Here is a 24,673-nt window from a genome sequence, read left to right on the forward strand (position 1 = left end):
AGCATAGCAAGTTAAGCAGTACTTGAGTAGAAAAATCACATTTCCCCTCTCTGAACTCTGGTCTCTTTAAGCAACAGCCCACATTTCTACTGCCCTCATCCCCCACCCATGGGAATGAGCCCCTGTATAATAAGCTTCGAAGTCCTACTGGTTCCCACAATGCCACCAGCCCACTTCATAGTAATTACCTATCATTACATCTCAAGTCCCACTGATACCCACTTTAACCACTGAAGATCTACAGGAGGCTCACCTCCACATCTCTGCAGTGAGGAGCTGCAACAGATGCTTAAGCAAAACCTTCTCAGATGCCAAGCACAGTAGCACAAACCCAGTAAGCTGAGACTCTAAAGCGCTTCATTTTGTCAGAGTCTCACAGCACTGCCATACAACCCCAACTAAACTGACAGCCTAGTTACACCCAGAGCAAACAGAATTACCTGCAGGCATCCTCTTCAGCTACTGCCACCTTCAGAGAAAAGTTGTACAAACCACTGTATACTTCTGCATTTTCAGATGTTTTGCTCTTACTGTAGTGTACTGTTTTGCTCTTCAGTATTGTGAATAAATACCTAACAACTTTTACTGCATTTAATGACAGAATTAAAGTGGATCTATGCAAACAACAAAGCTTTTGCACTGACATGCAGACAGAAACAACTTGCAGGCAAAACTACCCTTCTGTCAGAGTCAGTTCTGTCCCTCCACAGGAAGGCAGGGATTTCAGGGAACACACTACAGCTTGTAGTGGTACTTCTTCATCTTTGTACCACTATTTAAAGTTTCAGACAGGTTTTGCTTTAGCCACCTGCTGAAAGTACCGTCCACAGGTGTCACAATTAAAACACAGCTAACAAAGTTCAGAATCTGAACAGAAGCACCTGATATTGTATTGGCAGAGCCCATACTGACAGAAACCAGACCTACAGAAACCAATCATGGCTTATTGAGCAGAGCTGACTTATAGGTAGAACTGTCCTTCCTTCCCCACCTGCCACAAGATTTGATTTCAGTTTTTAGCCGTTTGTTCTTTTGCAATTAAGTTCCTATGACAATTAATGAAGACTTGTGAGAGGAATCATACTATTCCGGAAAACTCTGTATGTTTTAGCTAACAACTTGGTGTTTCAGACTGTCACATTCCAAGAAAGCCTGTTGTTACTCCCAGCCTGGACTGCTTGCAATGAAAGTCAAAGGACCAAGCAGGTTCAACAAAACTCTTAACAGAAAACCACACTCAAAGTCAGCTATGGATCCTCAAATCCCCCAAATCATTTACACTTCATGCAGCTGTTTCAAGCCCACTTCTACAGGAGAGCATTTGCTTCAAGTGCATCCCTACATTTTGTTTTTCTGAGCCAGTCTTTATACAAGGAAAGACATGAAGCGATTTGTCTGCTCAAATTCACCAAAAGGTGGTTCAGCACAACTCAGGCTTTCCACTTACAATTAAGTGAGAAGAAGCAAAACAAAACCTTCTGTTTAATATTTCATTACATTCAAATATTTTATGCCTTAACAGCACCATAATATTTACCTACACATTTATTTAAAATCTGCTAGCTGAAATACAGATGAAAACAACATATTGCACTTATGAAAACCCAAAGATTCACACAAACTTAATGGAATTCATAGTCAAGTATTCACTTCCACAGCACTGAACACACAGCCCAATACACCAGAAAAGGCAAAGCCTTTTCAACTGCTGCAGCAATAACTGTTCTTTAAAATGTTTACTTCAGTTCTTGTGTAAGCAGAACACTCTTTGAAGTGAAATAAAGTTTTACAAAACACAGGCTAAATAAAGATCAGAGAATCTGCAAAATCTTTGGTATTTTTATCTCTTTCTGCACCACAGAAGATAAAGCCTACATCAGAAGTCTTCTTCAATAACCCCCCAGACAAACAGCAGGAACACTTCACAGATGAGGAAAAGTATTAACCTCTTGAGATTTGATAAAAGATGGAAAGAAGAAAATAAATCCCCAACCCTTACCTATCAGGGAACTGAAGCTACACAATCTTGCTCAAAGTCTTCAGCAGGCAGAGCCCCAAACATGTGCTCAATACTCCAGACCAGAAACTACTCCTCAAAGACTTCCTTTTCCAACATCCACTGCCCTGTTCTTCCACATCACACATCCCTCCTCCCCAGCCCCAGAAAACTTCTCTAGCATCTGATTTCAGTGCTCCTTTATATATCTCAGATCAGGCCTCATCACAAACACCTGAACAACTCCTCAGGCATCAAATTATCCCTGCAAGCTTTCACACCTTGAATCAATTTACCTCAGTAAATAATTCTGCTGAGAGTCAACAAGTAGTAGCACATCTTAGTTCTTATATTTCCCTCTAGAAAATTGTGAAGTGAAAGGGGCATTTTCTACTTTATACAATTTTCAGCAGTCAAACATACAAACAGAAAGAATCCAGTGTCACACCTAAATCTTTGAATATGCTGCACTTTAGGCAGGCACCATGTCCAGGCCTGGTCACTCTGGAGCTAACTTAAGCTGTGCTTTTCTGGATGTTGATGAGGCTCCTTTTCAAACTGAGCTGCAAATTCTTCTAGTCCTTGTTGCTCCCACTCAGGGATTGCTGAGTAGGGTTGTTTGTAAACATTTTCACATCACAGAACATCTTCTGTGGGCTTTTACCTCATCTTGTGGAGCATGTGAAATGGCATCATGCGCTGCCCTATGGTGACATTGCAGGTAACAGGAGCACAGCTACTAACAGCCTTTGCCATTTCCCTGTTTCAGGTTTGAAGGGAACCGAGGCCAGAAGGGTCCATAAGGAGATCAGACTGATCCCTTCTCAGTCCCAGATTTCCTTGAAATTGTTTAGAACATGTGAGAGTATTTAATTGAACCCACTAAGCTTAGGTTTTTCTGCTAAAACATCTTTTCCAGAAAGGCTTGGGCACATCAAGCAGTGGGTTTGCCTGTTCCTGGAGTGATATCCTAGAAACACTTAAGCCTTCTAAGTCTAAAAAGTGATGCCTATTTTCCCCGTTGAATTGCCTTGATCTCTGTAGTCCTAAACAATTTTTCAGGTCCTGAGCTTGTAATTAAAAACAACACAGTGGTGTCTGATCTGCAACCCTGCAAATGTGCTCAGCAACACCATATTCCAGAAGCATTCCTCTCCTCTGTAAGCATGACCATCCAGCATTGCTGCTAGATGCTGAACTTTGTGTTTGTTTGCATTTAACCCACATCTCAGCTGAATGTGCTCAGCTTACCCCTGTGATTCACCTCCCAACATAACTTAACAACATGAAACTGTAAAAGATTTTATATACCTTTGTCATATTTTTTTAATAAAACCCAGGGTTTTTCCAGCATTGGTCTTCACAGCTTCATTGGAAAAACTGCTGGTTTATGAACAGTTTTGTGGATCTGCCAGTCCATACACCATTTCTCCTAGGTTTTGCTCTTACAATGCTATTTATTTTTGGTTGGTTGGTTGGGTTTGTTGTTCTGGTTTGGCTTTTGTGAAGTGACACAGTGAAGTTCCTGGATTCTTAGAAATTGCTGGAACGCCTTTGAGAAACATTACTGAATAGCATCTCTAGCTGTGTTTACAGCCCGTAAGAGAAAGCCTCTTTATCAGAATGTTCTCTCATATAAAGCACGTGGATGCATTAGGATGTTGCAAAATCCATGAATGAGGGGCATCTATAACCTCCCTCACTGAAATATTCAGCAGCTCAGTGCTGCTACCTCTTGAGCTGTCACTTAGGACTGAAATGATACTGCAGGTCCTACAAACACTTTAACAAAGGACTCTTTACCCGATGATGATTTTGGCCTCATGACGAAGGAAAACTAACCAATGCGCGAGGATACAGTTTAATTTCTGTGCCTAACACACTAATCAGATGTTAACCACCCTGGGTTACATGAGGATGGTGAGATCAGGCTGCCTTGAGGGAGGTCAGACTTTGGCACAGAGATTCTGAGCGTGGGAACCCAGTGCTGGAGCCCTGGCTAGAGCAGAGACATCATGCTGCTCCATAAATAAGCCAGGGCAGCTTCTCCTGGCACAACAACGTGCTCTGGCACCAAACCCTGGTGAGACACATTTTGGGAGACTGTCTCTCAGTTGTAAACAGCAACTATTAGGCTGATCAGAGACTGAATTCAGGAATGATTTTTCCTCTACTGGGAGAACCTGCTTTGCAGTGATGTATCAGACGATGTCTGATATAAGGTGCCAAATGCTTCTGTAAATTGCCATGTTCGATAGCTTACAGTGATAAGAAGTGTAATGCTAATTGGTTTACATTACAGATGCTCCCATAAAAGAGTTGATAATTCCTTGTTGTTCAGGTCAGAGCCAGAGTGTGACCGATTTCTGTGCCCTCAGCCCTGCTCAAGACGATAGGGAAAGAAGACATGTCCCCTCCCCGCCTGGAGAGGTGTAAGCAACAAGCAGGACAACAGCCATTTCGGGAATTTCCTTACTGACAGGCAACATTGTGCAGACTTTCTGCGCCCTTCAGTGAAAGATACACAGCAATGGGCTAAAGCCCTCAAGGAATCTGTGTGGAAAATACAGAACAAAACCATCAGAATATGTCTTCTGCAAATCCAAAAGTACTCAAGGGACTGTTTGAAGAAGCAGCAAAACCAATTTCACACTATGGAAAAAAATCATGCACTGCTTGTGCCTTCAAACAGCCATTCATTTTCATGAAAGATCTGTCTCCTGTTCCTTGCATTTGTGTTTAGTTGGAATTGTACTTCACCTGTTTAAATTGAACATGAGGGAAATTTCACTTAATTCTCTGATCCCCATTTCCGAAGTACCAAGACCCTGTCAGACATAGAGACAACACTGTCAAGAAAAATACAGTTTACACTAGGGCACCTTGGGGTGGATGAAATAAGTTCTTTTTCCTTTCCCTGCACACTTACACAGATATGTATTACAATGACAAGATATTTAACCAGCTTTTGTAATCATCTCTTTCCAAACACTCCATGAGACAGTCTCCGTAGTTCTGACATTGAGGCCAGCAGAATTCTGCATTGGGAATATCACATCAACATTTACCTTCTCAGTCCTATAGGGGCCTCACTTCTGTGGCATGTTTAAATCTAATTGTTCTCCAGAGAAAGAACCAAAAACCCCAACATCTGTACCTGGAATTGTTGATATAAGGCTAACTCAGCTTCAGGATTCTCAAATTCAGTGGTAAACAATGATCTACCACAAAATGGGAGTTCTAGACATTAAAAATCACAAACAACAAAACATAAAATGTTAACTTTGGAAAGAATCTATACTTTTCAAAGTCTTTATGGAAAATTTTAACACATAGTTACAGCCCTTTTCTAGCCATTTACAGCTGATTTTGAGGTCAGGCCGCTTTTTCCTATCCTCCATGACTTAGAGGGCAATTCTCTTGAAGATCCAATTATACCATAGAGTGTAGTAGCTATAATTAAATGAGAGGGAACTTGATCTGTGCTCAGCGACACTGGGTTGTTTTAAGGATTTGTGAGTAATTGGCTTAACTGTGAACAGCTGTAAAATTATGCCAACAAATCAGACAGAGCAAAGATTTGGCTACCATAATCGAATTTGGAGTTTAAAAGTCTTTTTCTTTCCCCAATGCACATGCACATACACTACTTTTTTTCGTTGGGGTGTTTTTTTTTATACTGAAACATCCTGAAAAATAAAAAGGAATTCCATAAAATCTGAATTTAGAGAAAATTCCAATAAATCTTACCCAGAACCTACTTCAGATTAACTCCTTTGGACATAATAAATGTTTTCCAAGAATCCTTTGTGGCACTCATTAATGAAAATCAGGATGCTGAACTCTGTGAAGGAGAAAGTTTTGCTGAGAGTGGGGATGCTCCTGGATTTTTCAAAGATAGCCTCATGTGGTTTCTTCCCTAGGGGTTTTAATTAAATTAAATACAAATACTTTCAAAGACAACAAAAAATGCTAAATTACGTCTATTTTTTGACCCAAAGATAGATTTTCTCCTATATTTTTTATAAGTTTTCTAAGAGAAAAATATTTACCAAGGTGCACACCTCAGCACACATCAGGTTATAATGGAATAGATAAATTGTGTGGACAGAGGTAAAGTAAGATGCCAATCCTTTACCAGTGTAGGGCTTCGCATCATAGTTCTGTGTATCACTTAAGCTGCTAAAAGGGAGGTCAAATGGCCTGAGGTGGAGGTAGAGCCATATGATCTTTTGTGGGGTAGTTTTGTGTGCAGAGTTAAGAGAAGTGACCAAGCTCCACCTTGGAGACAGCTGTGACCTGCAAGAGCGCTATTCCACGGGCACATTTGCCTTTCCAGCCCTCAGCCCGAGTAAACCAGCAACCATCAGTGTCTGGGGAGAGGGGATGGTCCTTGGCTTAACCTCTGTGTAAGGCCACAGCAAGGCACTTCAGCTGTCCTTTCCACACCCCCAGCTAGCAGCTGGGGCAATCAAGGAGAAGCAAAACCTGTAACTAAGTAGGAAAAGGGGCATATCTATCCCAAACCCTTTAAGAAAGCAGCCACTCATCCCAGCGTTATCAGGCACTGTCAGTAAGAGCTTCCTTGCTTTGTTTATACTTCCAATATACCCCAACTAAAGCAAAAACTGCTTTTGAAGGAAAGGCTTTCATTGCAGAATTTAGTGCAATTTCTCCCTCTTTTTGCATTGTTGTGGTGCAGGAAGCACAAGAGAAAGCTCTTGATTTATGGCCAGTATAAATCTGAGAAGGGACCAAGAATGGGCTGCACAGAAACTAATTTGTCTGGGAGCCCCAGAAGAGTTTGCTAAACACTAGAAGATTAGCAGTTCTCACTTACCCTAGAGACAAGAATGTGCCTTCAGCACTGATAAATATTCAGTCTATCAGCTGCTGACTGCTTGCTGTGTTTTCACAGAACTGTTCAGATTATCTCCATAGGGAGGCTGAGAGGGACAGAAGCTCAAGCTGTACAAATTCTGAGATTTCAGCATGCTGCAGGGACTGAGAAAACCACAGGTCCATGAATTCAGGGAGACTTCTCCCCAAAACAGGGTTATGAAGGGCAGTACAAGTGCTGTACTCACACAGAAAACTGCCTGAAGCTATTCATAGGTATCCTTTACCACAAATCTACAGTTCTCATTCTTTCAAAGTTACATTCCTATGTTTATAGTGTTTCTATAAACTTATCAATATATCAGCGTTTACCTGGAGATTTTAAGTATAGATGCTGCTGTGTACCTCCACCTCAGAAACAGTATTACAGTTCCAAGCACACCAGAAGCACATTAGCTCTTCAGAAACATTGATTTATTAGCCATTCCTTCACTGAGAACTACATTAACATCCCATTAGAATTCTTTTCCATAATTCCAACTCTCTTCCCATAACACCTGAGGCACCAAGGGCACGACTAGCCATCTACCACCAAGAAATTAAGAGCAAAAAGTTTTGTTGCCTTTTTTATGTGAAACTGTTACTGAAATTCTAGCGTGAGTCAATTCAGATATCTAGAGACATACGCACAGAAAAATAAACCCCAAAATTTAAATTAATGCAAGGAAAAGGTGAAAGGGCAGGGATAATGGGACGGCCATATAATAACTTTCCAGGGCAATATTCTTCCCACTATGTTTGATACACCATGGTAAAAAAAGTCTGGTAACACTAGAGGGGTGTGTTGGTTTTCACAGAAAACATGACTGGTACAGGGTGATCCCCACATTCCTCCTCCTCTCAGGCTTTTTCATCCCCTTTGCATTTCATACCATTTGCTCCCCCAACAGACTGGATAAATTTGGCTGGATGTGCCTCTGAGTACAGCAGTCTCTGTGAAACCCCAGTCTTAGCTCAAAAAGCAGAGAACATTACTACCAGACACTGAAAGACACCCTAACGCCACGCCACGCCACGCCACGCCACGCCACGCCACGCCACGCCACCTCCCTGCCCTCACTGTTGTGGCCCTGTGTTCTCATATCACCTGTGGGCCCTTCACCACCTGACCCTACTCCCTAAATCAGCAGAAACCCACCCCCCATGCAGCAGTGCCCACAGCGGGCCAGAGATGAAACATCTTGAACCTCAGGTGGGACAAACTAAGATTTGCTGTGGAGGAGCACACTGCAGCTGCTGACAGACATCCATAGTTAACTCACTCTGTGTTCTGTGTTTGAAAGCAGGAACCAGAAGCTTGTAATGCTACTCCATCACTTGTCTTCAGCTGTTCATCAAGGTGGAATCTTGTGGATAAAGACTTTGACATCAGTAAGACAAGTGACTGGGGCTATAATTAATAGAATAACCTTGCTCTGTTTTAGAGGAGTCTGATGACAGCATTTCCTGAGAACTGATCTTTTTTTCTAATGAAAAAATTTACCTTAAGTTTTATGTGCTAACATGTGAAAATTACAGGTGGAGCACATCTTGCAACAATTCTTTTTTATTCCCTCTACAGAGTAAAATTATGCTCCATTTACACAAAGTAAAAATTCATCTCTTGATAGAGAGAATTTTTATGATCATTTATGTATTTTATTTACTGTTATTTATCCCTGGAGAGCCTGAAATCTCATAGTTAAAAGCAGATGAAGATTACTTTGTTAGCTTTTTCCTTACAAGCACATAAATCTCATTACATATAGCAAATATTTGTATCTAGAGAAAACACATTTTAACCTCCCCTGAAATTATAAAAGCTCCACTAAAGCAAGAAGCTACACAGAGCCAAAATGGCATCTAAGCCTACCCCAGTCCCCTGTGAAGTGACCAATTCTTCTCATGCTGTCCAGGTTTGGTCTGCTGCACCACAGGGCAAGATGCTGCCTCAGAGCCAAAGACCCTGACCCTGCTCACCCTTTCTAGCCCAGTGTATCAGGCACAGGATCACAGTACCCTGGGAAGAAACCTGCTGGCACCACCTCCAAATCAATCTCCAGCAAGAGCCAGGCAGCAGCTGGTGAGGGAGATGGAGCTGGGCAGGATGGTGACCAGGAGAACCCCCCCACACACTGGATACAACAAAAGGGGAGCACAGGGAATGAGCTGACATCTAGAAAACATGACCTTTCAAGAAAGGCTGAACATCAGAGAACACAAAAATGATTTTTAAATGCATTGAAGTAGTTATAAAGTTATATCCTGGGAGGACAGAACAAGGAATAACGAACTGATATTGCAGCAAAGAGATCCAGAGGGCAGGGAGACCTGAGGGTAAAGAGTTCTTAGACTAGATTTCCAGAAGGGTTTGGACTCCAGCTCTGAAGGTCTTCGGTACTGGATGGGGCTACTGTCTGTTATGGATGCAGCAGAGAGACCTGATTCTTGACAAACCCATCTGATCCAACCCTATTCCAGTCTCTTATTCCTGTAGCTTTTTCTTTTTATTTTTTCCTTTCTTCAAGACATTTTGACTCCACTCAGTTATCCTTCCCCTAAGTTTTCATGGAGATAATCCACCCTATTTTTCCCTTAATTTTCTGTTGTTAAGCCTACTGAAACAGTCAAAATACAAAAAAACCCAAAAAACAAAACAAAAAAAAAACCCAAAAAAACCAACCCATAAACGGCATTTGAAGTCAGCAAGATCAAAACAAATGTGAAATGTTTATGCCTGGATGTTTTCTGAAGTTTGTGTCATTTAAAAGGGAAAAACAAATCTCACAGAGATACGCAATGCAGGGCATTTTCTGAGGATTGTTTCCCACAAAAGTTGACTGCAGCTACTGCTGAAATTAAGAATTAGCTTTAGCCTTTCCAGAGATGTGCTCTCCTTTTGTGCTTTTGTTGTACTCCTCTACAAGAGACAACACCTGACAGCCTGCAGACACTGCTAATCTCTATTACAGGAAAATCACATCACTGACTCAAGAAAGTCTTTTTGCTGATGGGCAACTTAGATAAAATCTAAAAATTTAGAGCCGCACATTCTTATCTTCCCTAGCTTCATGGATAAATTCACAGCTTTCAGGGAATGTTTTTGACAGAATACAGAACAAACCGGGGAGAAGTGTGAATTCAGATTTCTGCCTGGTCTTTGTTCTCACTGGCCACTAAGGGAGCTCTGTGAGGTTTCTCTGGTCCTAAAGGCACTGACACCGTAACTGTATGCAAGAGAAGGTTGATGCTAAATTGTGGAGACAGACTTGCAGAACTGCTTTTTGTCAAAGGTTTGTGGTGTTCACTAAGGGCAGGAGGCTAAAAATGTGGTGGTTTTGCTTAATTCGTTTGTTTTTCATCCCTTCATTGTTTGCAGCTCTACAAAGAAGCACTGCAGAGACTAAGCACCCATCAATGAAAAACTGTTTAAAATATCTGAGGTAGTCTAAGCTTTATGCTTCTGCTGGTTTGAGGCTTTGCTCTTCATAGCAGCTGCCAACAGCTTCCCCAGCTCCCTGTTTAAATAAAATCACTTTCCCAGCACTTGCCTGTCAATGAAACTCTGATAACACCAGCAAGTAATTCAGTACTTTAGGAGCTTTTTTCTGATCAGCATCCATGAAACAGTAACTTTTTGTTATTTTGGCATACACCAAGCCACACATTTCTTACTTTTCATTCAGAACTCACAGGCTGTGTCTTCTAAAGCATTTTCTTCTTATTACAGTCCCTTATGAAACCACAGGGATAAATTCTGTTTGCAGGCAAATGTCCACGGAAGCCAACCCAATCACGTAAAATTGCACTGAAGGATGGATTTTGGCACACTGTGAACAGTCAGTCATGGCAGCTGGAACAATATAGCAGCTAAAACAGACATTTTATTTACCACACAGGCAAATTGTTCCAATTTGATTTACAAATTAAATCAATTTCCAGGCTGGGAGAGGATGTTCTAACAAAAGGAGATGTATGTTCCCAACACAATGATGTAGTCTCCTCTTTCTGCTTTAGTTCTTAGTGTACGTATATTTGAATGGCAGCAGTGGAAAGCAAAGCTGTGATGTATGAAAGAATGATTCCATTGTCTAAAATTTTACAATTGCTACATTCTCATATCAGTTTTCTCTGCCAGTCCAGGGTGCTTGGCTGATAGCCAAGTACCTAGAATATCCAAGTACATAGAACAAAAGGCAACAGGCAGAAACTGATGCACAGGCTGTTCCACATGAATAGGAAAAAGAACTTTTTTACTGTGCAGGTGACCATGCCCTGCAATAGATTGCCCAGAGAGGGTATGGAGTCTTCCTCACTGGAGATATTCAAGAACAATCTGGACACAATCCTGTGCCATGTGCTCTGGGATGAGCAAGGAGGTTGGACACAATGGATGTGTCGTTCCAACCCGATCCATTCTGTGATTCTGCCATAACTGGTGGTCTGCAGAATCTCATTTCTGAATGTATTTTTAGTGGGTCGTCCAACACTGCATCTATCATGACCTGTTCCCAACCATCTGTAGTTAGTTTTAGTATTTCATGTGCCTTTAGTTAATGCAAGAAAAACTGACAGCAACCAAGAGAAAAATATGTCAAAAGAAAGAAAAAGTAAAAGGTAGTTTTGAAGTTCTCTGCCTACTCTTTTAATTCAATTCAATGTTGTGCATGTGGTAATAAATTAATCAGTTTTCAGTCATTTGTGTGTTGACATTAAGAAATACTATTTAAGGGCTCATTTGATGTGGAACCCAGTTTTTGAATAAAACAATAAGTTAACTAATAGACTCTTCAAAATCTGAAAAATTAGATATTAAAAAGATGTGAGAGGTGTTACTGTGCTTTAGCAATAAGATCTCTCTCAGTAAAGTTAAAAACAAAACCAAGATTGATATTTTGATCCTGCACGTAGGCTGGGAGAAAAGAAGTGAAATAATGTTAGATGAAAAGGGAACTGAAAATATTCAGCCCATTCCAACTGCAGTAAAATGTACCTTCAAGTGCTCTTTTACTGTAGATGATACATTATTGAACTGTAAAATCAAAATATGATAAAGAACATAAATCTTTATAAGAGAATGGATAAACAGTGGAATAACACTGCCTCTATTTTGAAAGCTGTGACGTATTAGAAAAAGAGCAAGAGAGGAAAAGAAGGAAGGGTAGAGAAGATACCCACTGAGACACTTGTTTGCTCTCAAGATGGCACAACTTCAGCACTTTATAGGCACCTACAAGAGCAGAAGAACCTGAGCACGGAGCGAGTCAGCCTCTGCAGCAATTTCAGGTGCCAGTCAGGAAACATTAGCCCAGGCTGAGCTCTGTGTTGGTGAGACACCTGCACCTGCAGCCACGGGGCAGCTCTACAGAGGGGAGGCTCAGCCATGTCATTGTTCAGCTCGGTCAGGCACAGGAGTCCAGGGCACTGCTGTCCTGCAGACAGCAGGAACTGCTTAGAGGCACAGGCTCATCAGTACAGCCATAGCCCGGCTGAGCTGGGACTGGCCCATCTGATGCTCCAAAATGAGCCCTGTGATCTCCCAAACCAAAAGTTCAGCTGGCAAAACTTCAGGTACTGACCGTGCTGTAGCTGTTTTAATTTACAACATGTTTTCCCTAGTAGCTATAATGCTAAACAATGAGGAGGTGAAAAAGTTCATTTTACGCAGGTTTTTGAAACTCTTTGTAACTAAAAGTGAAATTTCAGCATCTTTGGGAATTAAATATTATAAACGTGTTTGAATCAAGCAGAACATTTAATTCCTGTAAATCACAAATGACAAGCAAATAGAGCTTGCGTGAAGTATGGCTTGCATATATTTTACTGGAACACAGGTTTCTACCTCCCACAAGACTGAAATGTTTAAGTTACAAAGAACTTTGTATTTTGGCAATATCTGTATAACAGATATTTCTTTCATCAGTTATGTTTATTACATTAGTAAACAGGAGTTACTCTTTAAGGGAAATTCAACTCCAGGATTTTTCTTTCAAAAGCTGTCACAAGAACCAAAGAGACTGACTGTACTTGCTATTTAATTTTTTATTAGATTTGCATTGCTAGAGTCTATGTTTATGAAATTTAATGTACAAGGAAGAGAAAACTTACTTTGTGTGAGACTGTCCAAGTGATTTCCTGCTGGGAACTCACTGTTCCAGCTTTGCTTAAGCAGTGTCTGCAGGAGTCAGCATTTCACTGGGTGTTTTTTCATAAGCAAGAAGTTTAACAGCCAATATTAGTGATGAGAACATCTATCTGATCATCTTAACATTATTAATAGATGCTAGTGGAATTAAATACCATATGGCATTTCACACATGGACATTATATGCCTAAAAAGATGACATAAATTAAGCTCAAAGCAGTATCTCTTTTTTTTTTTTTTAACAGTTGAAATTGCTATTTGAAACACAAGGATTATTCAAATTTATTATTTGGATAGTATGTTTTAGCTGGCTAAACCACTTGGAAAGAAAGACATCCAGAACATCTTGCACACAGAGTTTCCACAAAACCTTTACTTCCCTAATTTCAAAATTATTTGTTGAAGCACCTAAAACAAGCAGTCCAAAAGTGTTTCTTGGTGGCTGGAGAAAGCCCAAGACTCTGGAATCTGAATGCCAGGTGATTTGCACTTCAGAGTGGGAAAACTTAAATGGGTGACTAAAATATAGATTCTTTCTCCTGACCTTTTATTACAGTTAATGAAAGACAGAAACACTTCAACAAGTGAAGCATTTCCCGGGATGTTCAACAGGAACACCTGTGTTCTTTTCCAAAGAGGAACACATGTTATTCAAGTACTCACATGAGTATCAGATATAATGCTATCAGATCAGGGCTAGTGACATTCCTCCCTTCGAAAAGAGGGACAAGTGACTTTTTTAAATGCCTGTGAGCACAGACGTGTCTCTGTAAAACCACTTTCCTCAGGAATTCAGTCACTGCCTCTATTTCAAAAACCAGAAATGCTCAAAGTAAAATATTCCTTCAAAACCACTTTTCAAAGACTTCCCTATTACAGAAGCAGCATGCTTCTGTAAAGGCATGGACCTTTTTATCTCTCCTACAACTGTCTCTTCCTCATGAAGATCTTAAACCCCAGATACAAAGATATAAAACATGTCCAAATCATCATGATTGATAAAGCCAGAGTTTCTTGTGGAAGGAAGGGAGGATATAAACCTGTGCAGCAGCATCTCAACTATCACTGAAACCTCCTTTCCCACAGATGATCATAAAAAGTTTCTTCCAATAAGGAAGGATTTGGAGTGTGATTGTAATATTTCTTACAGAGAAGGAAGGTGTGACCTCATGTGTTGAGCAAAGCCTGAGACCTCCAAACACTTCTTGCATTTAGATGCAAAATCTCAGTTCCACTGAAATCACAGTCTAAATAATTCATCAAAACCTGAAAAGTAACATCATGTTAAATGTTAAAAGGCTGATGTATCTGGGAGTAAATGCAGGTAATTTTATTCCACTTATCATAGGGCAATAGGGAGCTTAGAGACTTTGCAGAAATGACAAGCCAGCCAGTAGATCTGTTCCTGAGCCAACTGCTGTGCAGTGCCCAGGGCCTGGCTCTGGATGAGAACACCGCAGCAGCCCAGAGTGCTGGAGTGAGGAGGCAGTACTGTCATTTGCTAGGAACTTCTGCTAGCAGAACAGCAGTGCTGAAAATAATTTTTGTAGTAATAATGTCTCTGTTGCCTTCATCATCTCTCAAAAGACTTAGCCTTGATGGAACTCACTGACAACATGGTGTCTCAAAAAATTGCCAATAACTTTGTATGACACTACTGTCACAGCAGTTAAAAGTCAGAGGGTGTCAAACTGATTAAACTGTTGTCTTAAATGCTTAATTACTCTTTTAAGTGGAGCAACTTATCTTCCCTGCCAGTTGTGCATTATGAAAATGCACACAAATAAGTCTGAAAACCACCAAACACTGACCTTTTTTAAAAGGTCAATTTTGTAGCAGGAGAACACAAGTAAATACACTGGGGGGGGAGGGGAAAGGGAGGTGTTGTACAGTGGAAATGAGTAATTAGGCTGTTCTCATGATGAAAATACTGTTTCAAAATAAAAAATAGCTCTTTGGTGATATAATCACATATAAATGTTTGATAGAGGTGAAACTGAAATAGCATCTCTTGTTCTAGATTGCTCACTACTAAGCCTCTGCCTCCAATGTCACATAGTCAATAACTGTGAGATTTCTAGAATGGAAAAATCAGTTTAAGTAATTCAGACTGCAGTTAATCAGTCAGTTTTGGCCTTGTGAACACTTCAAGTTACAGTGTTTGATTTTGCAATCTGGTCCTGATACACACTGCTGTCTACTGGAACTATTTGTCCCGGTATCATTAACACTGGAAGGAGACAACAGCTTTTATCTGATTAGATTCTTTTTTTCTAGGTACTTTTGCCTCCCATGTTAGCATTAATTTTTCCCCTTTTCAGGGCTATCCTAAAACCCAAATTATAATAAGTAATATGGGATAGATGTAGCACACACCTTTCACAGTGGAATAAAACATTGATGCATCCTCTTACAGTATTCAAACCAAACTTCTAAAACCTATTTCTCACAAAGTTCAAACAGTGTTATATTGCAATTGTTACATGTGGAACAGGTTAAACCCCCCCCGAGCATAGCTAATTTCAAAGGCATTACTTCTATAAATTCCTTGGTTTAGTACTTGTGTAGCAGCTGCCTGTCTCTCCTGGGAGCATGATTCTATGATCCCTCTCGAGATCAGACTAACTTCCACATTGGAATCCATATGCAGAAGTGTCTGGTTAACACCAAGCAGTTAAACCTAATGAGGTATTTAAATACAAACATGCAATTTCTCTTTTTTTTCACCAATCCTTTTTCCCCAGAACACAAATGTCGACATCCCAAGTCTACAAGCAAAGAAAAACTAATTTATACAGTAACAAATACTGTGATTCTCTCTTCTTCAGAACATAGAAGTATTCTATTGCCAACTGCTTTTAAGGCTCCTGTCAAACACTCTCAAGTAACGCGTTCATGTCAGCTTACTTCCATGCTTCTATCCTTTAAGAAATTGAATCTGTACGAGATTGCATGGGGACATGCTGCCAGCCAAGAACCTTTCAACAGGCTCATCTGACTACAGCCAGCGTTAAAGGTCACTGAGGGCAGCATTAGTGTTTGGTTTTTTGCACAGAGCCTGTGCAATCATTTTTGGTGTTGCTCTGAGGCAGAGCAGAAATACTCTTTAAGGGATATTGACCAAACCCCGCTGCTGCCAGGGCTCTGTGCCCATTGCTGTGTGCGTGGGCAGGTGGGAGCGGGGAACAAAGATCTGGAGGCCTAGGACTTGGGCAAGAGAATACAGTCCTGCAAGGCCCCGCTCCGAATCTTTCTTTGCAAAGCTCGGCTGAAACGGGATCAGAGGCGGGGTTAGCTCCGAAGCAAAGCGAACCCCGCGGTCCCTCCCGGCTGAGTGCCCGTGCCGCGGCCGGCGGGTCCCGGCGCCACCTCCCGCGGGCTTGCCGCTCTCGGCGGGGCTCGCCAGGGAACCGGCCTTGCCACAGAGCCTGCGGCCACGTCTGCTTAAAGCAGTTTTAGTTTTCCTCTCTCACAGCACGAATCAGGTTTCAACCACGTTCAAATACTTGCATTATCTACGGAAACACCCCAAAAATATTCTGCTCCCTTTTTCACTTTAACTCCAGGAAGTCACCCCCCTTTTCATCAGCTGTCTGATCAAATGGTGCCACTGTTCCTCCTTGTTTTCTTTCCCCAAAGATAAAGGCTTGACCTCTATGAAACAGTGTCCTCATATGTTCCTTCCAGAAGCCTTCAGTTTGTCTGTAACTGGAATGCCATAAGGATGAAAAAAATTCACCCCAAAGGAGCTGAAGTTGAGGCAAGCAACTTTTTCAATATTTTAAAAGAATTTAAGGATAGCCAAAGTATCAGTGTGTACTCATTTCTTTCCACTCAAAGTCAAGGTAGATAGGCTGTGTGAAAAAAAATAATTTAAATCATTCCACACAGGCATTGCTCTTACTGCACAATGAGTAAGTTATGAACACTTCCAAAGACACTGTTCCCTAGTAAACAAAAAAGAAGTTTCACACACAAGCTCTCTTGAACTGCTCAATTTTAATAGAGTCAGAACAATTCTATACAACTATATACAGATTTTGAAGCATGACTAAGTATCTATTACTTCCTACATATAATGAGCAAGAATAATACAGTGGGAATAGGTCCTAGCTAAGAAATATAAACACATTTTTGCAAGGTTATTTTGCTATTCTTGATCGCAGCCGTCGCTTGATGATTAGATGATCACTTTCCTTCTTTTTTTGTTCTACAAGGATCTGAAAAAGATGCATTAAAATATGGTTATTCAGCATTTCTTCAAAGATAAATGACATTCACTTTTTAGACCTGTGTGCCCAACACCATATTTTTTCCCAGAATCTGTTTCCAGAGTTTTACCTGAGTCACTCTGGTGAAATTGACCTATTCACTGAGAGGGTGGACAGTCAGTGGAACAGGCTGGCCTGGGAAGTGGTGGAAAACATCATCCCTGTAAGTAAGTGTTCAAATAATGTGTGCATGTGGCCCTTGGGGATATGGTTTGCTGGTGTTAATCCAGTGGTGCTGGGTAAACAGTTGGGCTCAATGGTTTGGGAGATCTTTTCCAACCTTAATAATTCTATGATTCTGTTATGTCTTTTGTCAGAGCTCTCCAGGATGGAGAGACCATCTTAGTGCATCATAACAAGCAACAAATTCCATAAACATACAAAATCCCTTTTTTGCTGGAACAAATAACAAAGTCCAAAGAAAAAGATTATCTGAATGCAGCTCTTACTTCTAGTCTCTAATATTCATTTTCTGATACTGGAAGTGTTAAGGAAACACTTTTAGCTTAAATTTCTCTAGCTTTCTCTGACTTCCCCACAATCCAGTCTTTCACCGCTTTTTTCACTTCCAAACTTCTTGCCTCATTTTGCTAAGCATTTCTGCCATTTTCTTCTTCCTCTTATGGACAGCATTTTGGGTTCTGCTGCAATTCAACAGGCTACCTTGTATGGGCAAATGCTTACCATAGCATAGGGAAGAAAGGACTGAACAGAATAAAGAGATGTACTTCCAACAGAGCAGAAGAATGCTCAGCACTACAGTTAACTGTCTAAAGCATGAAGTTGGATTTCAGAAGCAGTACCTCAAACCCCAGCCTGTAAGACTCTTAGACTGGTTTAGACAGAGCCACACAATTTAAACACATCCAGAACACTATTTAGACTGTGCTTTGAAAAGCATGGATGTATCCACATGCTATTATGCCCAAATATTAGCTGGCCATAAATGGAATTGAAAAATACCTTTGGTGCTCATGTGTAAAGTTAATTGTACATGCAGACCTTTATCGTTAGTGTTTCAACCATGTCATTCCAAATCCATGGATCCCTTACTGGTCTCTGTTTCTATTTGCCCTTTATGCTACACTTAAATGAACTGCAACTACTGGAAAAACAAATTAAGACTTCACTGCTGTAGCAGAGAAAAAGTAATCCTCCACACAGTGCCACAACTAAGATATCTGTGAATCCAGATGTGAAGGTATCTCTGATTGCTCTATCACCTATACAATCAGTCAGCAGTCAATGAAAGATAGGTGAGAAAACAAAAAAAAATAAGTAAAAGAGCAGAAAGAAAAGACCAAAAGGAATGGTTAGGTAGAATAAAGAAATAAGTTGGTATTTTCAAACCTCTTCTGCAACTCGATTAGACCTTCAGATTTGTCTTTTTCCCCTAATTGTTAATTTTAAGCTAAGATTACAGAAAAAAATTACAGTGGGCAAAACAGGAATCTTAATCACTTACTGAAGAACCAGGGATATCCAGAGGGCAAGAAATGTCAGTTGAATACAGCTTTCTCTTAGCCCGTTTTGGCTTCAGCTCATTTTCTTTGACATTTTCTGGTTCTGCAGACTTGGGAGAGCTTATTGTCTCAATAAGCTTCTTTGCTAGAGGACAAATTTTATCATAAATACATGTCATGGTTTTGTGAGCCTCAAAATTCATGAATAAAGCAGGCTTTATTAAAACAGTTTAAAAATTAAACCAGTGTAGTCCAAGGTTCAAATAAAAAAATTCCGAAGTGGTATTTGACTGCAAGTTTTCTGTAGCTGGAAGGAGTTTTCTGTAGCTTCAGATGCAAATGCTTAAAGGACACATTTAAATGGCACATTAAAAATCAATTAGGATTCAGATCTCATTGAGATCTCACTTAAAGACTTTTAAGTTGAACAACAGGCTTAACTTCTCTGTGCAGACAGAAGTACAGTCAATTTTCTCTATACATTTTTATAGTTTTATCAAACTAGTACTAGTTCCATAAAGAGAAGAGAATGTGCACTAGACAAAAATAAGAAATATAAGAAATAAGCAATACTATTATACAAAGAGGGAAACCATACAGGACATGGTAATAAAGGTTACAAAACAGAACTCATTTGCTCAAATTAAGTATCCAAGTTAAGGATGAAATTTTAAGTAGTCTGACTTTGGCTTCCATTGATAATAATAAATACTGTGCTCATGGTACCAATATGACAAAGGTAGAAATTTTTTTAAAATTTCACACAGTTATTAATTGCACTGTATTATGCCAGATAAGATGTACTCTGTAGCAGGACAAGCTTTCAAGTTGGTGAAGGAGTTTATTTTAACTGTCCACCTTAAATAATGACCGACTTCGTTCTAAACAAACAAATGCAAGTGTCTTTTAGAATTAAATACTGGTGATTCTCTGTGCCCTCTGCTAATTTTAATTTTTTTTTTGTAAGAAGCACAGTAACCCAGAGATCATTCTTACTGTAGGAAAAAAGAAAAACATATCCTTCAACAGAAAGTCCTAGCAATTAATCTTCCCAAGGCTATACCTAAATTTAAAAAAATCCATTAATTGCTCTATATTCAGTTTAATGAAGTCTTCCAAATATTTTCATGAGTCACTGGCTTTCAGATTTCATAGAAATAACATACATCAAAAAACATTAATAAAGTTTCCACAGCAACAAGGGGTTGCTTATAAAACAAGGTAAGATTTAGAGTTTGGATTCAGCCCTTGATTTTGTTAGAGCAGCAGGGTGAGTTTCTAAGAAAGCACAGAGTAACTACAACATTTTGGGCCTAACAGTTATCATTGCTTTTATGATAAATATGCACATATTTCACACTGCATCTTTCATATTCTACCTGGTCCTCACAACCAAGACAATCTTTTCTTCTCTGCCATTCTGCAATGGCCAGAGAATAGAAAATAAGCCTTACTTATACTGTACAAACCTTTAGAATGAAAAATAGTAGGAGAACTTTGGAAAAAATCACCAATTTTCTGTAATGTCCCATCTTTCTTCTTAGCTGACTTTTTACTTAGAGTAGATTCTTGCCTTCTTAAGGGATATTCTTTTCCAAGAGATTGTGTAGTAGACATCTGTACAGAAATACAGGATCATTGTTTAAGCTAAGAATTGACTTAAGCTTCAAGTTTAATTTCATTTTATTTTACTTCAACGTTATGTCCAAGCTGACACATTGAACAAAGGTGTCAGTAGCAAACCTCATTTTCATAATATCACTACAGCAAGTAAAGTAGACAACCTCATTTTACACCTAGAGGAAAGAAAATTGCCGAAGTTTCACAGAATGCATTTAAGAGCATGAGTCATAAAGGAAACAGAGAGTTGGGTTTTTTTAAATAAGGCAGATTCGAAGTTGTAAAGTATTTTATTAGACAAGCTGTTCTAATTATAAATAAAAGAATCTGGTGGGGCAAATAAATCTCTCACTCACCCTCTGAAGCTGCCCAGGTTACTACTATGGCCTAAAATAATCTTAAGGCCATGAATATAGATAAACTTTAGTTTTACTTCAAATGCATTGCCTATAACAGCACATTTTAATAGCATGCTCTATAGTCTTTTTAACTATTTAATATGCAACATCCTTCCCCTTTGAATCACTACACACTGCAGCTGGGACACTACACATTCTTGGCAAATACAGACCCTATGGCTTATAGAATTTAGTAGAAAGACAACATAAATGTTGAAGAATCCTACTGAAATACATAGATAAGGATAAGATACTGCTGGCATGAGAATATTTGCTCCTTTCACAAGTCTACCTTTACAGATAAACTAACTTCAAAAATGGAACAAAATCAAACCATTTTTTTGTTGCTTGCAGAAGGTGAATCAGCCATAGCAGGTTTTGCATTTCTTTTGTTCTCACTTTTCACAAAATCCTAAAGAAAATTAGAAGAAACTATAATTGATACCAATATTTTTATACCAATGACTGGCTAAACAAAAAGAAACAATTTGGCAGAACTGATCTGTAATCCCACAGATCAGAGCTGGAGACAGGAAGAAATGGCACTGTCTGGGAGAGAGAAATGTAAAAGGTAAAGTACAAATCAGGCACAAAGGGACAGAGTTTGGATCAGTTGAAGTCTATGACCTTATTCAGCAAAGCCCAGAGATCCACCACGTGGGGAACATGGGGTTTAAATAACACCCTACTTATATCCCTGGGATCTCAGCAGAAAATCAGAAGTTAGAGTTTTAACAAATGATCAGAGTAACAAACAGAAAAGTTGCACAGATGATTTTGTCAGTTGGTCTAGTTCACACCTCATTCATCTCTACACTCTTCCTTTTCCTTCTTGGCCTGAGCATTTTAACTGTAACTGGTGAGGTGCTGCCCTGGTGCTTCACCTCCATCTTATGGGGTTGCAGAGGTGTGAACTGGATTTCCATCTCTGGTTTTGGGAACCGACTAGTTTTTCCATCCTCTGTGGATACTTCTGTAGAGTCAAGGACAATTTCAGAATGGTCCTGCAAGTATATGGAAATTGTAAGAAAACAAGTTTTAAACTAACTATGAGTTAAATACTATATAATACATATTACATGCCCCCCCCAGTGGATTGCAAAGTAGGTGTTCTATTTTCCAGCTGTTAGCTTTCAGAACACTTATAACAGAAGTGAAGAAATCTGCTTCAGTTACAGCAGAGTTTAACCCTTATTATCTAAAACCTTTTTTGTTAAATTTTGAACTTATTTGGATCTATGATCACAGAACTTTCCTTGCTGAACTCAGCCTGATACTTTGTTTCCAAGTCATTTTTCCTCAAGGGTAGAGAGCCTTAGTGATTGTCTCCATCCTAACTCTGCTGCTCCTTAGAAAAGTGTATTTCTCTAGCTTATCTTTAGGGATTTCTCTTCCCCTCTTACACTAGAGAATTCCCGAGTAGCTGATGTTCCTCCTTACATTGGTTCACCCTGAAGGGTACCTCCTTCCTCTTAGAAAGGAAAATGATAAAAGTTCATGGAACGCCAAAAGGTAGTTCTCCAACAGGCTCTGCTGGGATTCTGAGAGGGAATCCCACCCAGAATCCCAGCAGCACTGCATTCCCAAGAATGGAGCAGACTAATAGGGTTGCCCAGGAATGGTTAGTTCATTAGCTAACAAAGCTACACACAGGATTCCTACAGTGGAAGAAAGCAAACCGCAGTCTGCCCTGCTATTGGTCATCCATTTAAAACGGTTTATATTTTTTTCCCAGACGACTTATCTAATAATCAGCCACTTCATTTGCAGCACTGAGAGGTAAGTTTTCAAGAGCACACAGCTGAATTCAGATATAATTATTCACATGATTATATTATACAGCTTTTATTTCTAGCTTTGTGTACACTTCAAATACTATTTTGGTTTGGTTTTGAGTAGGATGTAAGATACTGTTTTGTTCTTATGAGCCCCCATATGGACTGGTTAATTACAGAATCATCTCCCTACGTGACAGGTGACATCGTGAAAGTGCTGTGAGTTGAAATTCCCTTAACACTGACATAATCAAACTGAGATGACACTACAAATACCAGGTCTCCAGATCTCTAGAACCTGGATTAGTTAACTAGTTTTTGCCTCAGGTGTAAAGGTTCTATAATGTATAGAGAGGTAATACTCGATTAACTAAAGTACTTATTTTCTGAGAGTGATTGTGAAAGAATGAATAAGAACTTAGAACTGAAGGTACAGGTAAAGTACAAAGAAGTTTTGGGAGATTTGCAGAACTATATACAGAAATATATACTGAAAAAAACCCCAGAATTATTAACATATCATTAGTACATAAACAAACATACCTCTTTGTTTACAGACTGATCAATTTTAACTTGTCCTTCTTCAGGTAAAGGTACTTCTGCCAAAGACTGAAGATTTTCATGCTTAATCTGCTGTTTCATATCCTTTATAAAGTCATCTTTCTCTGCCAGCTGTTTCCTTAGATCTTCTATGTCAGTTTCCTTATCCTAATAAACATAACGAAAATTGCCACAAATTTTAGGACTGTCAAAAGAAAGTAATATATATCACGAGCATCATTGTGATTACTTGGTCATACCAGTTTTATAACTGCAGGCTAAACCAGCCAGGTATCCAATACAAAGGCAATAATTTAATGCCTCTATGTAAAGTGAAGAAAAGTTTTCTAAGAGTCTGAGGAAACCTAACGCAAAACCTTCTATTTTACTATACTTATTCAGAATTCTAAGTTCACCTTCCATTTGCTCATGAAGTTCTTAGTGCAGTGAAACAGACAACAAATGGGAGAGTTGTTTCAGATATCCAGTCCAAATTCACAATCAGTGTGTTTACTTGCACTACTAAATATTTTCAAATTCCAATTACTATTAAAAATTCAGTTTCAAACAAACATAAAGCTTTTCTTTTTAAATTAGCTGCAAATGGTTTCAATATGACAGTGTTTAAGAACAAAAAATAGAGCCAGAATGCAAAGAGCAACTACAGTATTTTGCAGAATTAATGAGTAACAAAAAACCCCCAAAAAATCACACAGAAAGAATAAAGAGAATTGACCTTTTCTGAAGCCATTAGTGCAGCCTGTTTCAGCTCTTCTATTTCTTTATCTTTTTGTATGACACTAGAGGCCAAAGTCTTGAGCTGTACTTCCAAAGCTTCTACTAGTTCATCTCTTTCTTCACGCCACTTCTGAAGATTGCTGTCCTTCTCTACCAGCTGTGCAGCAAGTCTTTCCTAAATATTGAAAAAGGTAAGTTAGAATAGAACACCACTTCTAGGCAGTATCTGAACTCTTCTGCTAGTTTTGTTTTGCAGTTAGCACTATTTTATGGCTTTAGTCAGCCTAAGAGCCTATGCAGCTCTTATAAAGCTCACATAGAACTAGTTTCAGTACAAATATGCAAGAGTAAGCCATGTTGCAATTAGAAAATCTGTATTTATACTCTTTGTGAAGAGAATTTTCTTTTTGAGAACCACAGCTCCTATTTGCTCACTTGAAGATTTTATTAATAACAATTCTCAGGCAAGAAAAGTCACAGATAAAGTAAAAGTAGTTGTAAGCTCCTAAAATCCTCCTGTACTGATTGCAGGTCCATAAAGGCATTGCTACCTACTTCTAGATGCAAATGCAATTTTAGATTGCAGAAGTTCATATAATAATTTCATCTGATAAAAAAATTACAACCTTGATGGAGTCCAGTGAGCAAGCAAGGTGTCTTAGTCAATAACTATCAGTCTCCCCAGTGCTAGCACATATTAGCACAGCATACTGACCAAGTATTTTCCAATGTAAGTTTTCTTTGCTTTTAAGGAGCAATTCATTAAAGTGTAGGTTATTTATTGGTGTTTTACACACAAAAGGAAATCTGAAGACTTCATAGAGAGGTGGTAGTGATGGGACAGGAAGG

General features: G+C 39.4%; 1 protein-coding gene across 4 annotated transcripts in view; it reads right to left on the minus strand.

Moving 5' to 3' along the window:
• Positions 1-16,999: 16,999 nt before the first annotated feature.
• The window catches only part of KIF20B (kinesin family member 20B), a 34,696-nt gene continuing 27,022 nt past the window's right edge, over positions 17,000-24,673 (minus strand). For all 4 annotated transcript variants that reach the window (XM_010410691.4, XM_020583822.2, XM_020583820.2 and 1 more), the window contains 7 exons: positions 23,823-23,999; positions 23,090-23,254; positions 21,572-21,775; positions 21,106-21,183; positions 20,223-20,370; positions 18,756-18,898; positions 17,000-17,239 (listed from right to left, as the gene is read on the minus strand). In XM_010410691.4, coding sequence (XP_010408993.3) covers positions 17,162-17,239; positions 18,756-18,898; positions 20,223-20,370; positions 21,106-21,183; positions 21,572-21,775; positions 23,090-23,254; positions 23,823-23,999 — 993 coding nt within the window. In that variant the 3' untranslated portion in view covers positions 17,000-17,161. The remainder of the gene's footprint in view (positions 17,240-18,755; positions 18,899-20,222; positions 20,371-21,105; positions 21,184-21,571; positions 21,776-23,089; positions 23,255-23,822; positions 24,000-24,673) is intronic.

The sequence above is a fragment of the Corvus cornix genome, chromosome 6, assembly GCF_000738735.6.
Source record: "Corvus cornix cornix isolate S_Up_H32 chromosome 6, ASM73873v5, whole genome shotgun sequence".
Lineage (NCBI taxonomy): Eukaryota > Metazoa > Chordata > Aves > Passeriformes > Corvidae > Corvus > Corvus cornix.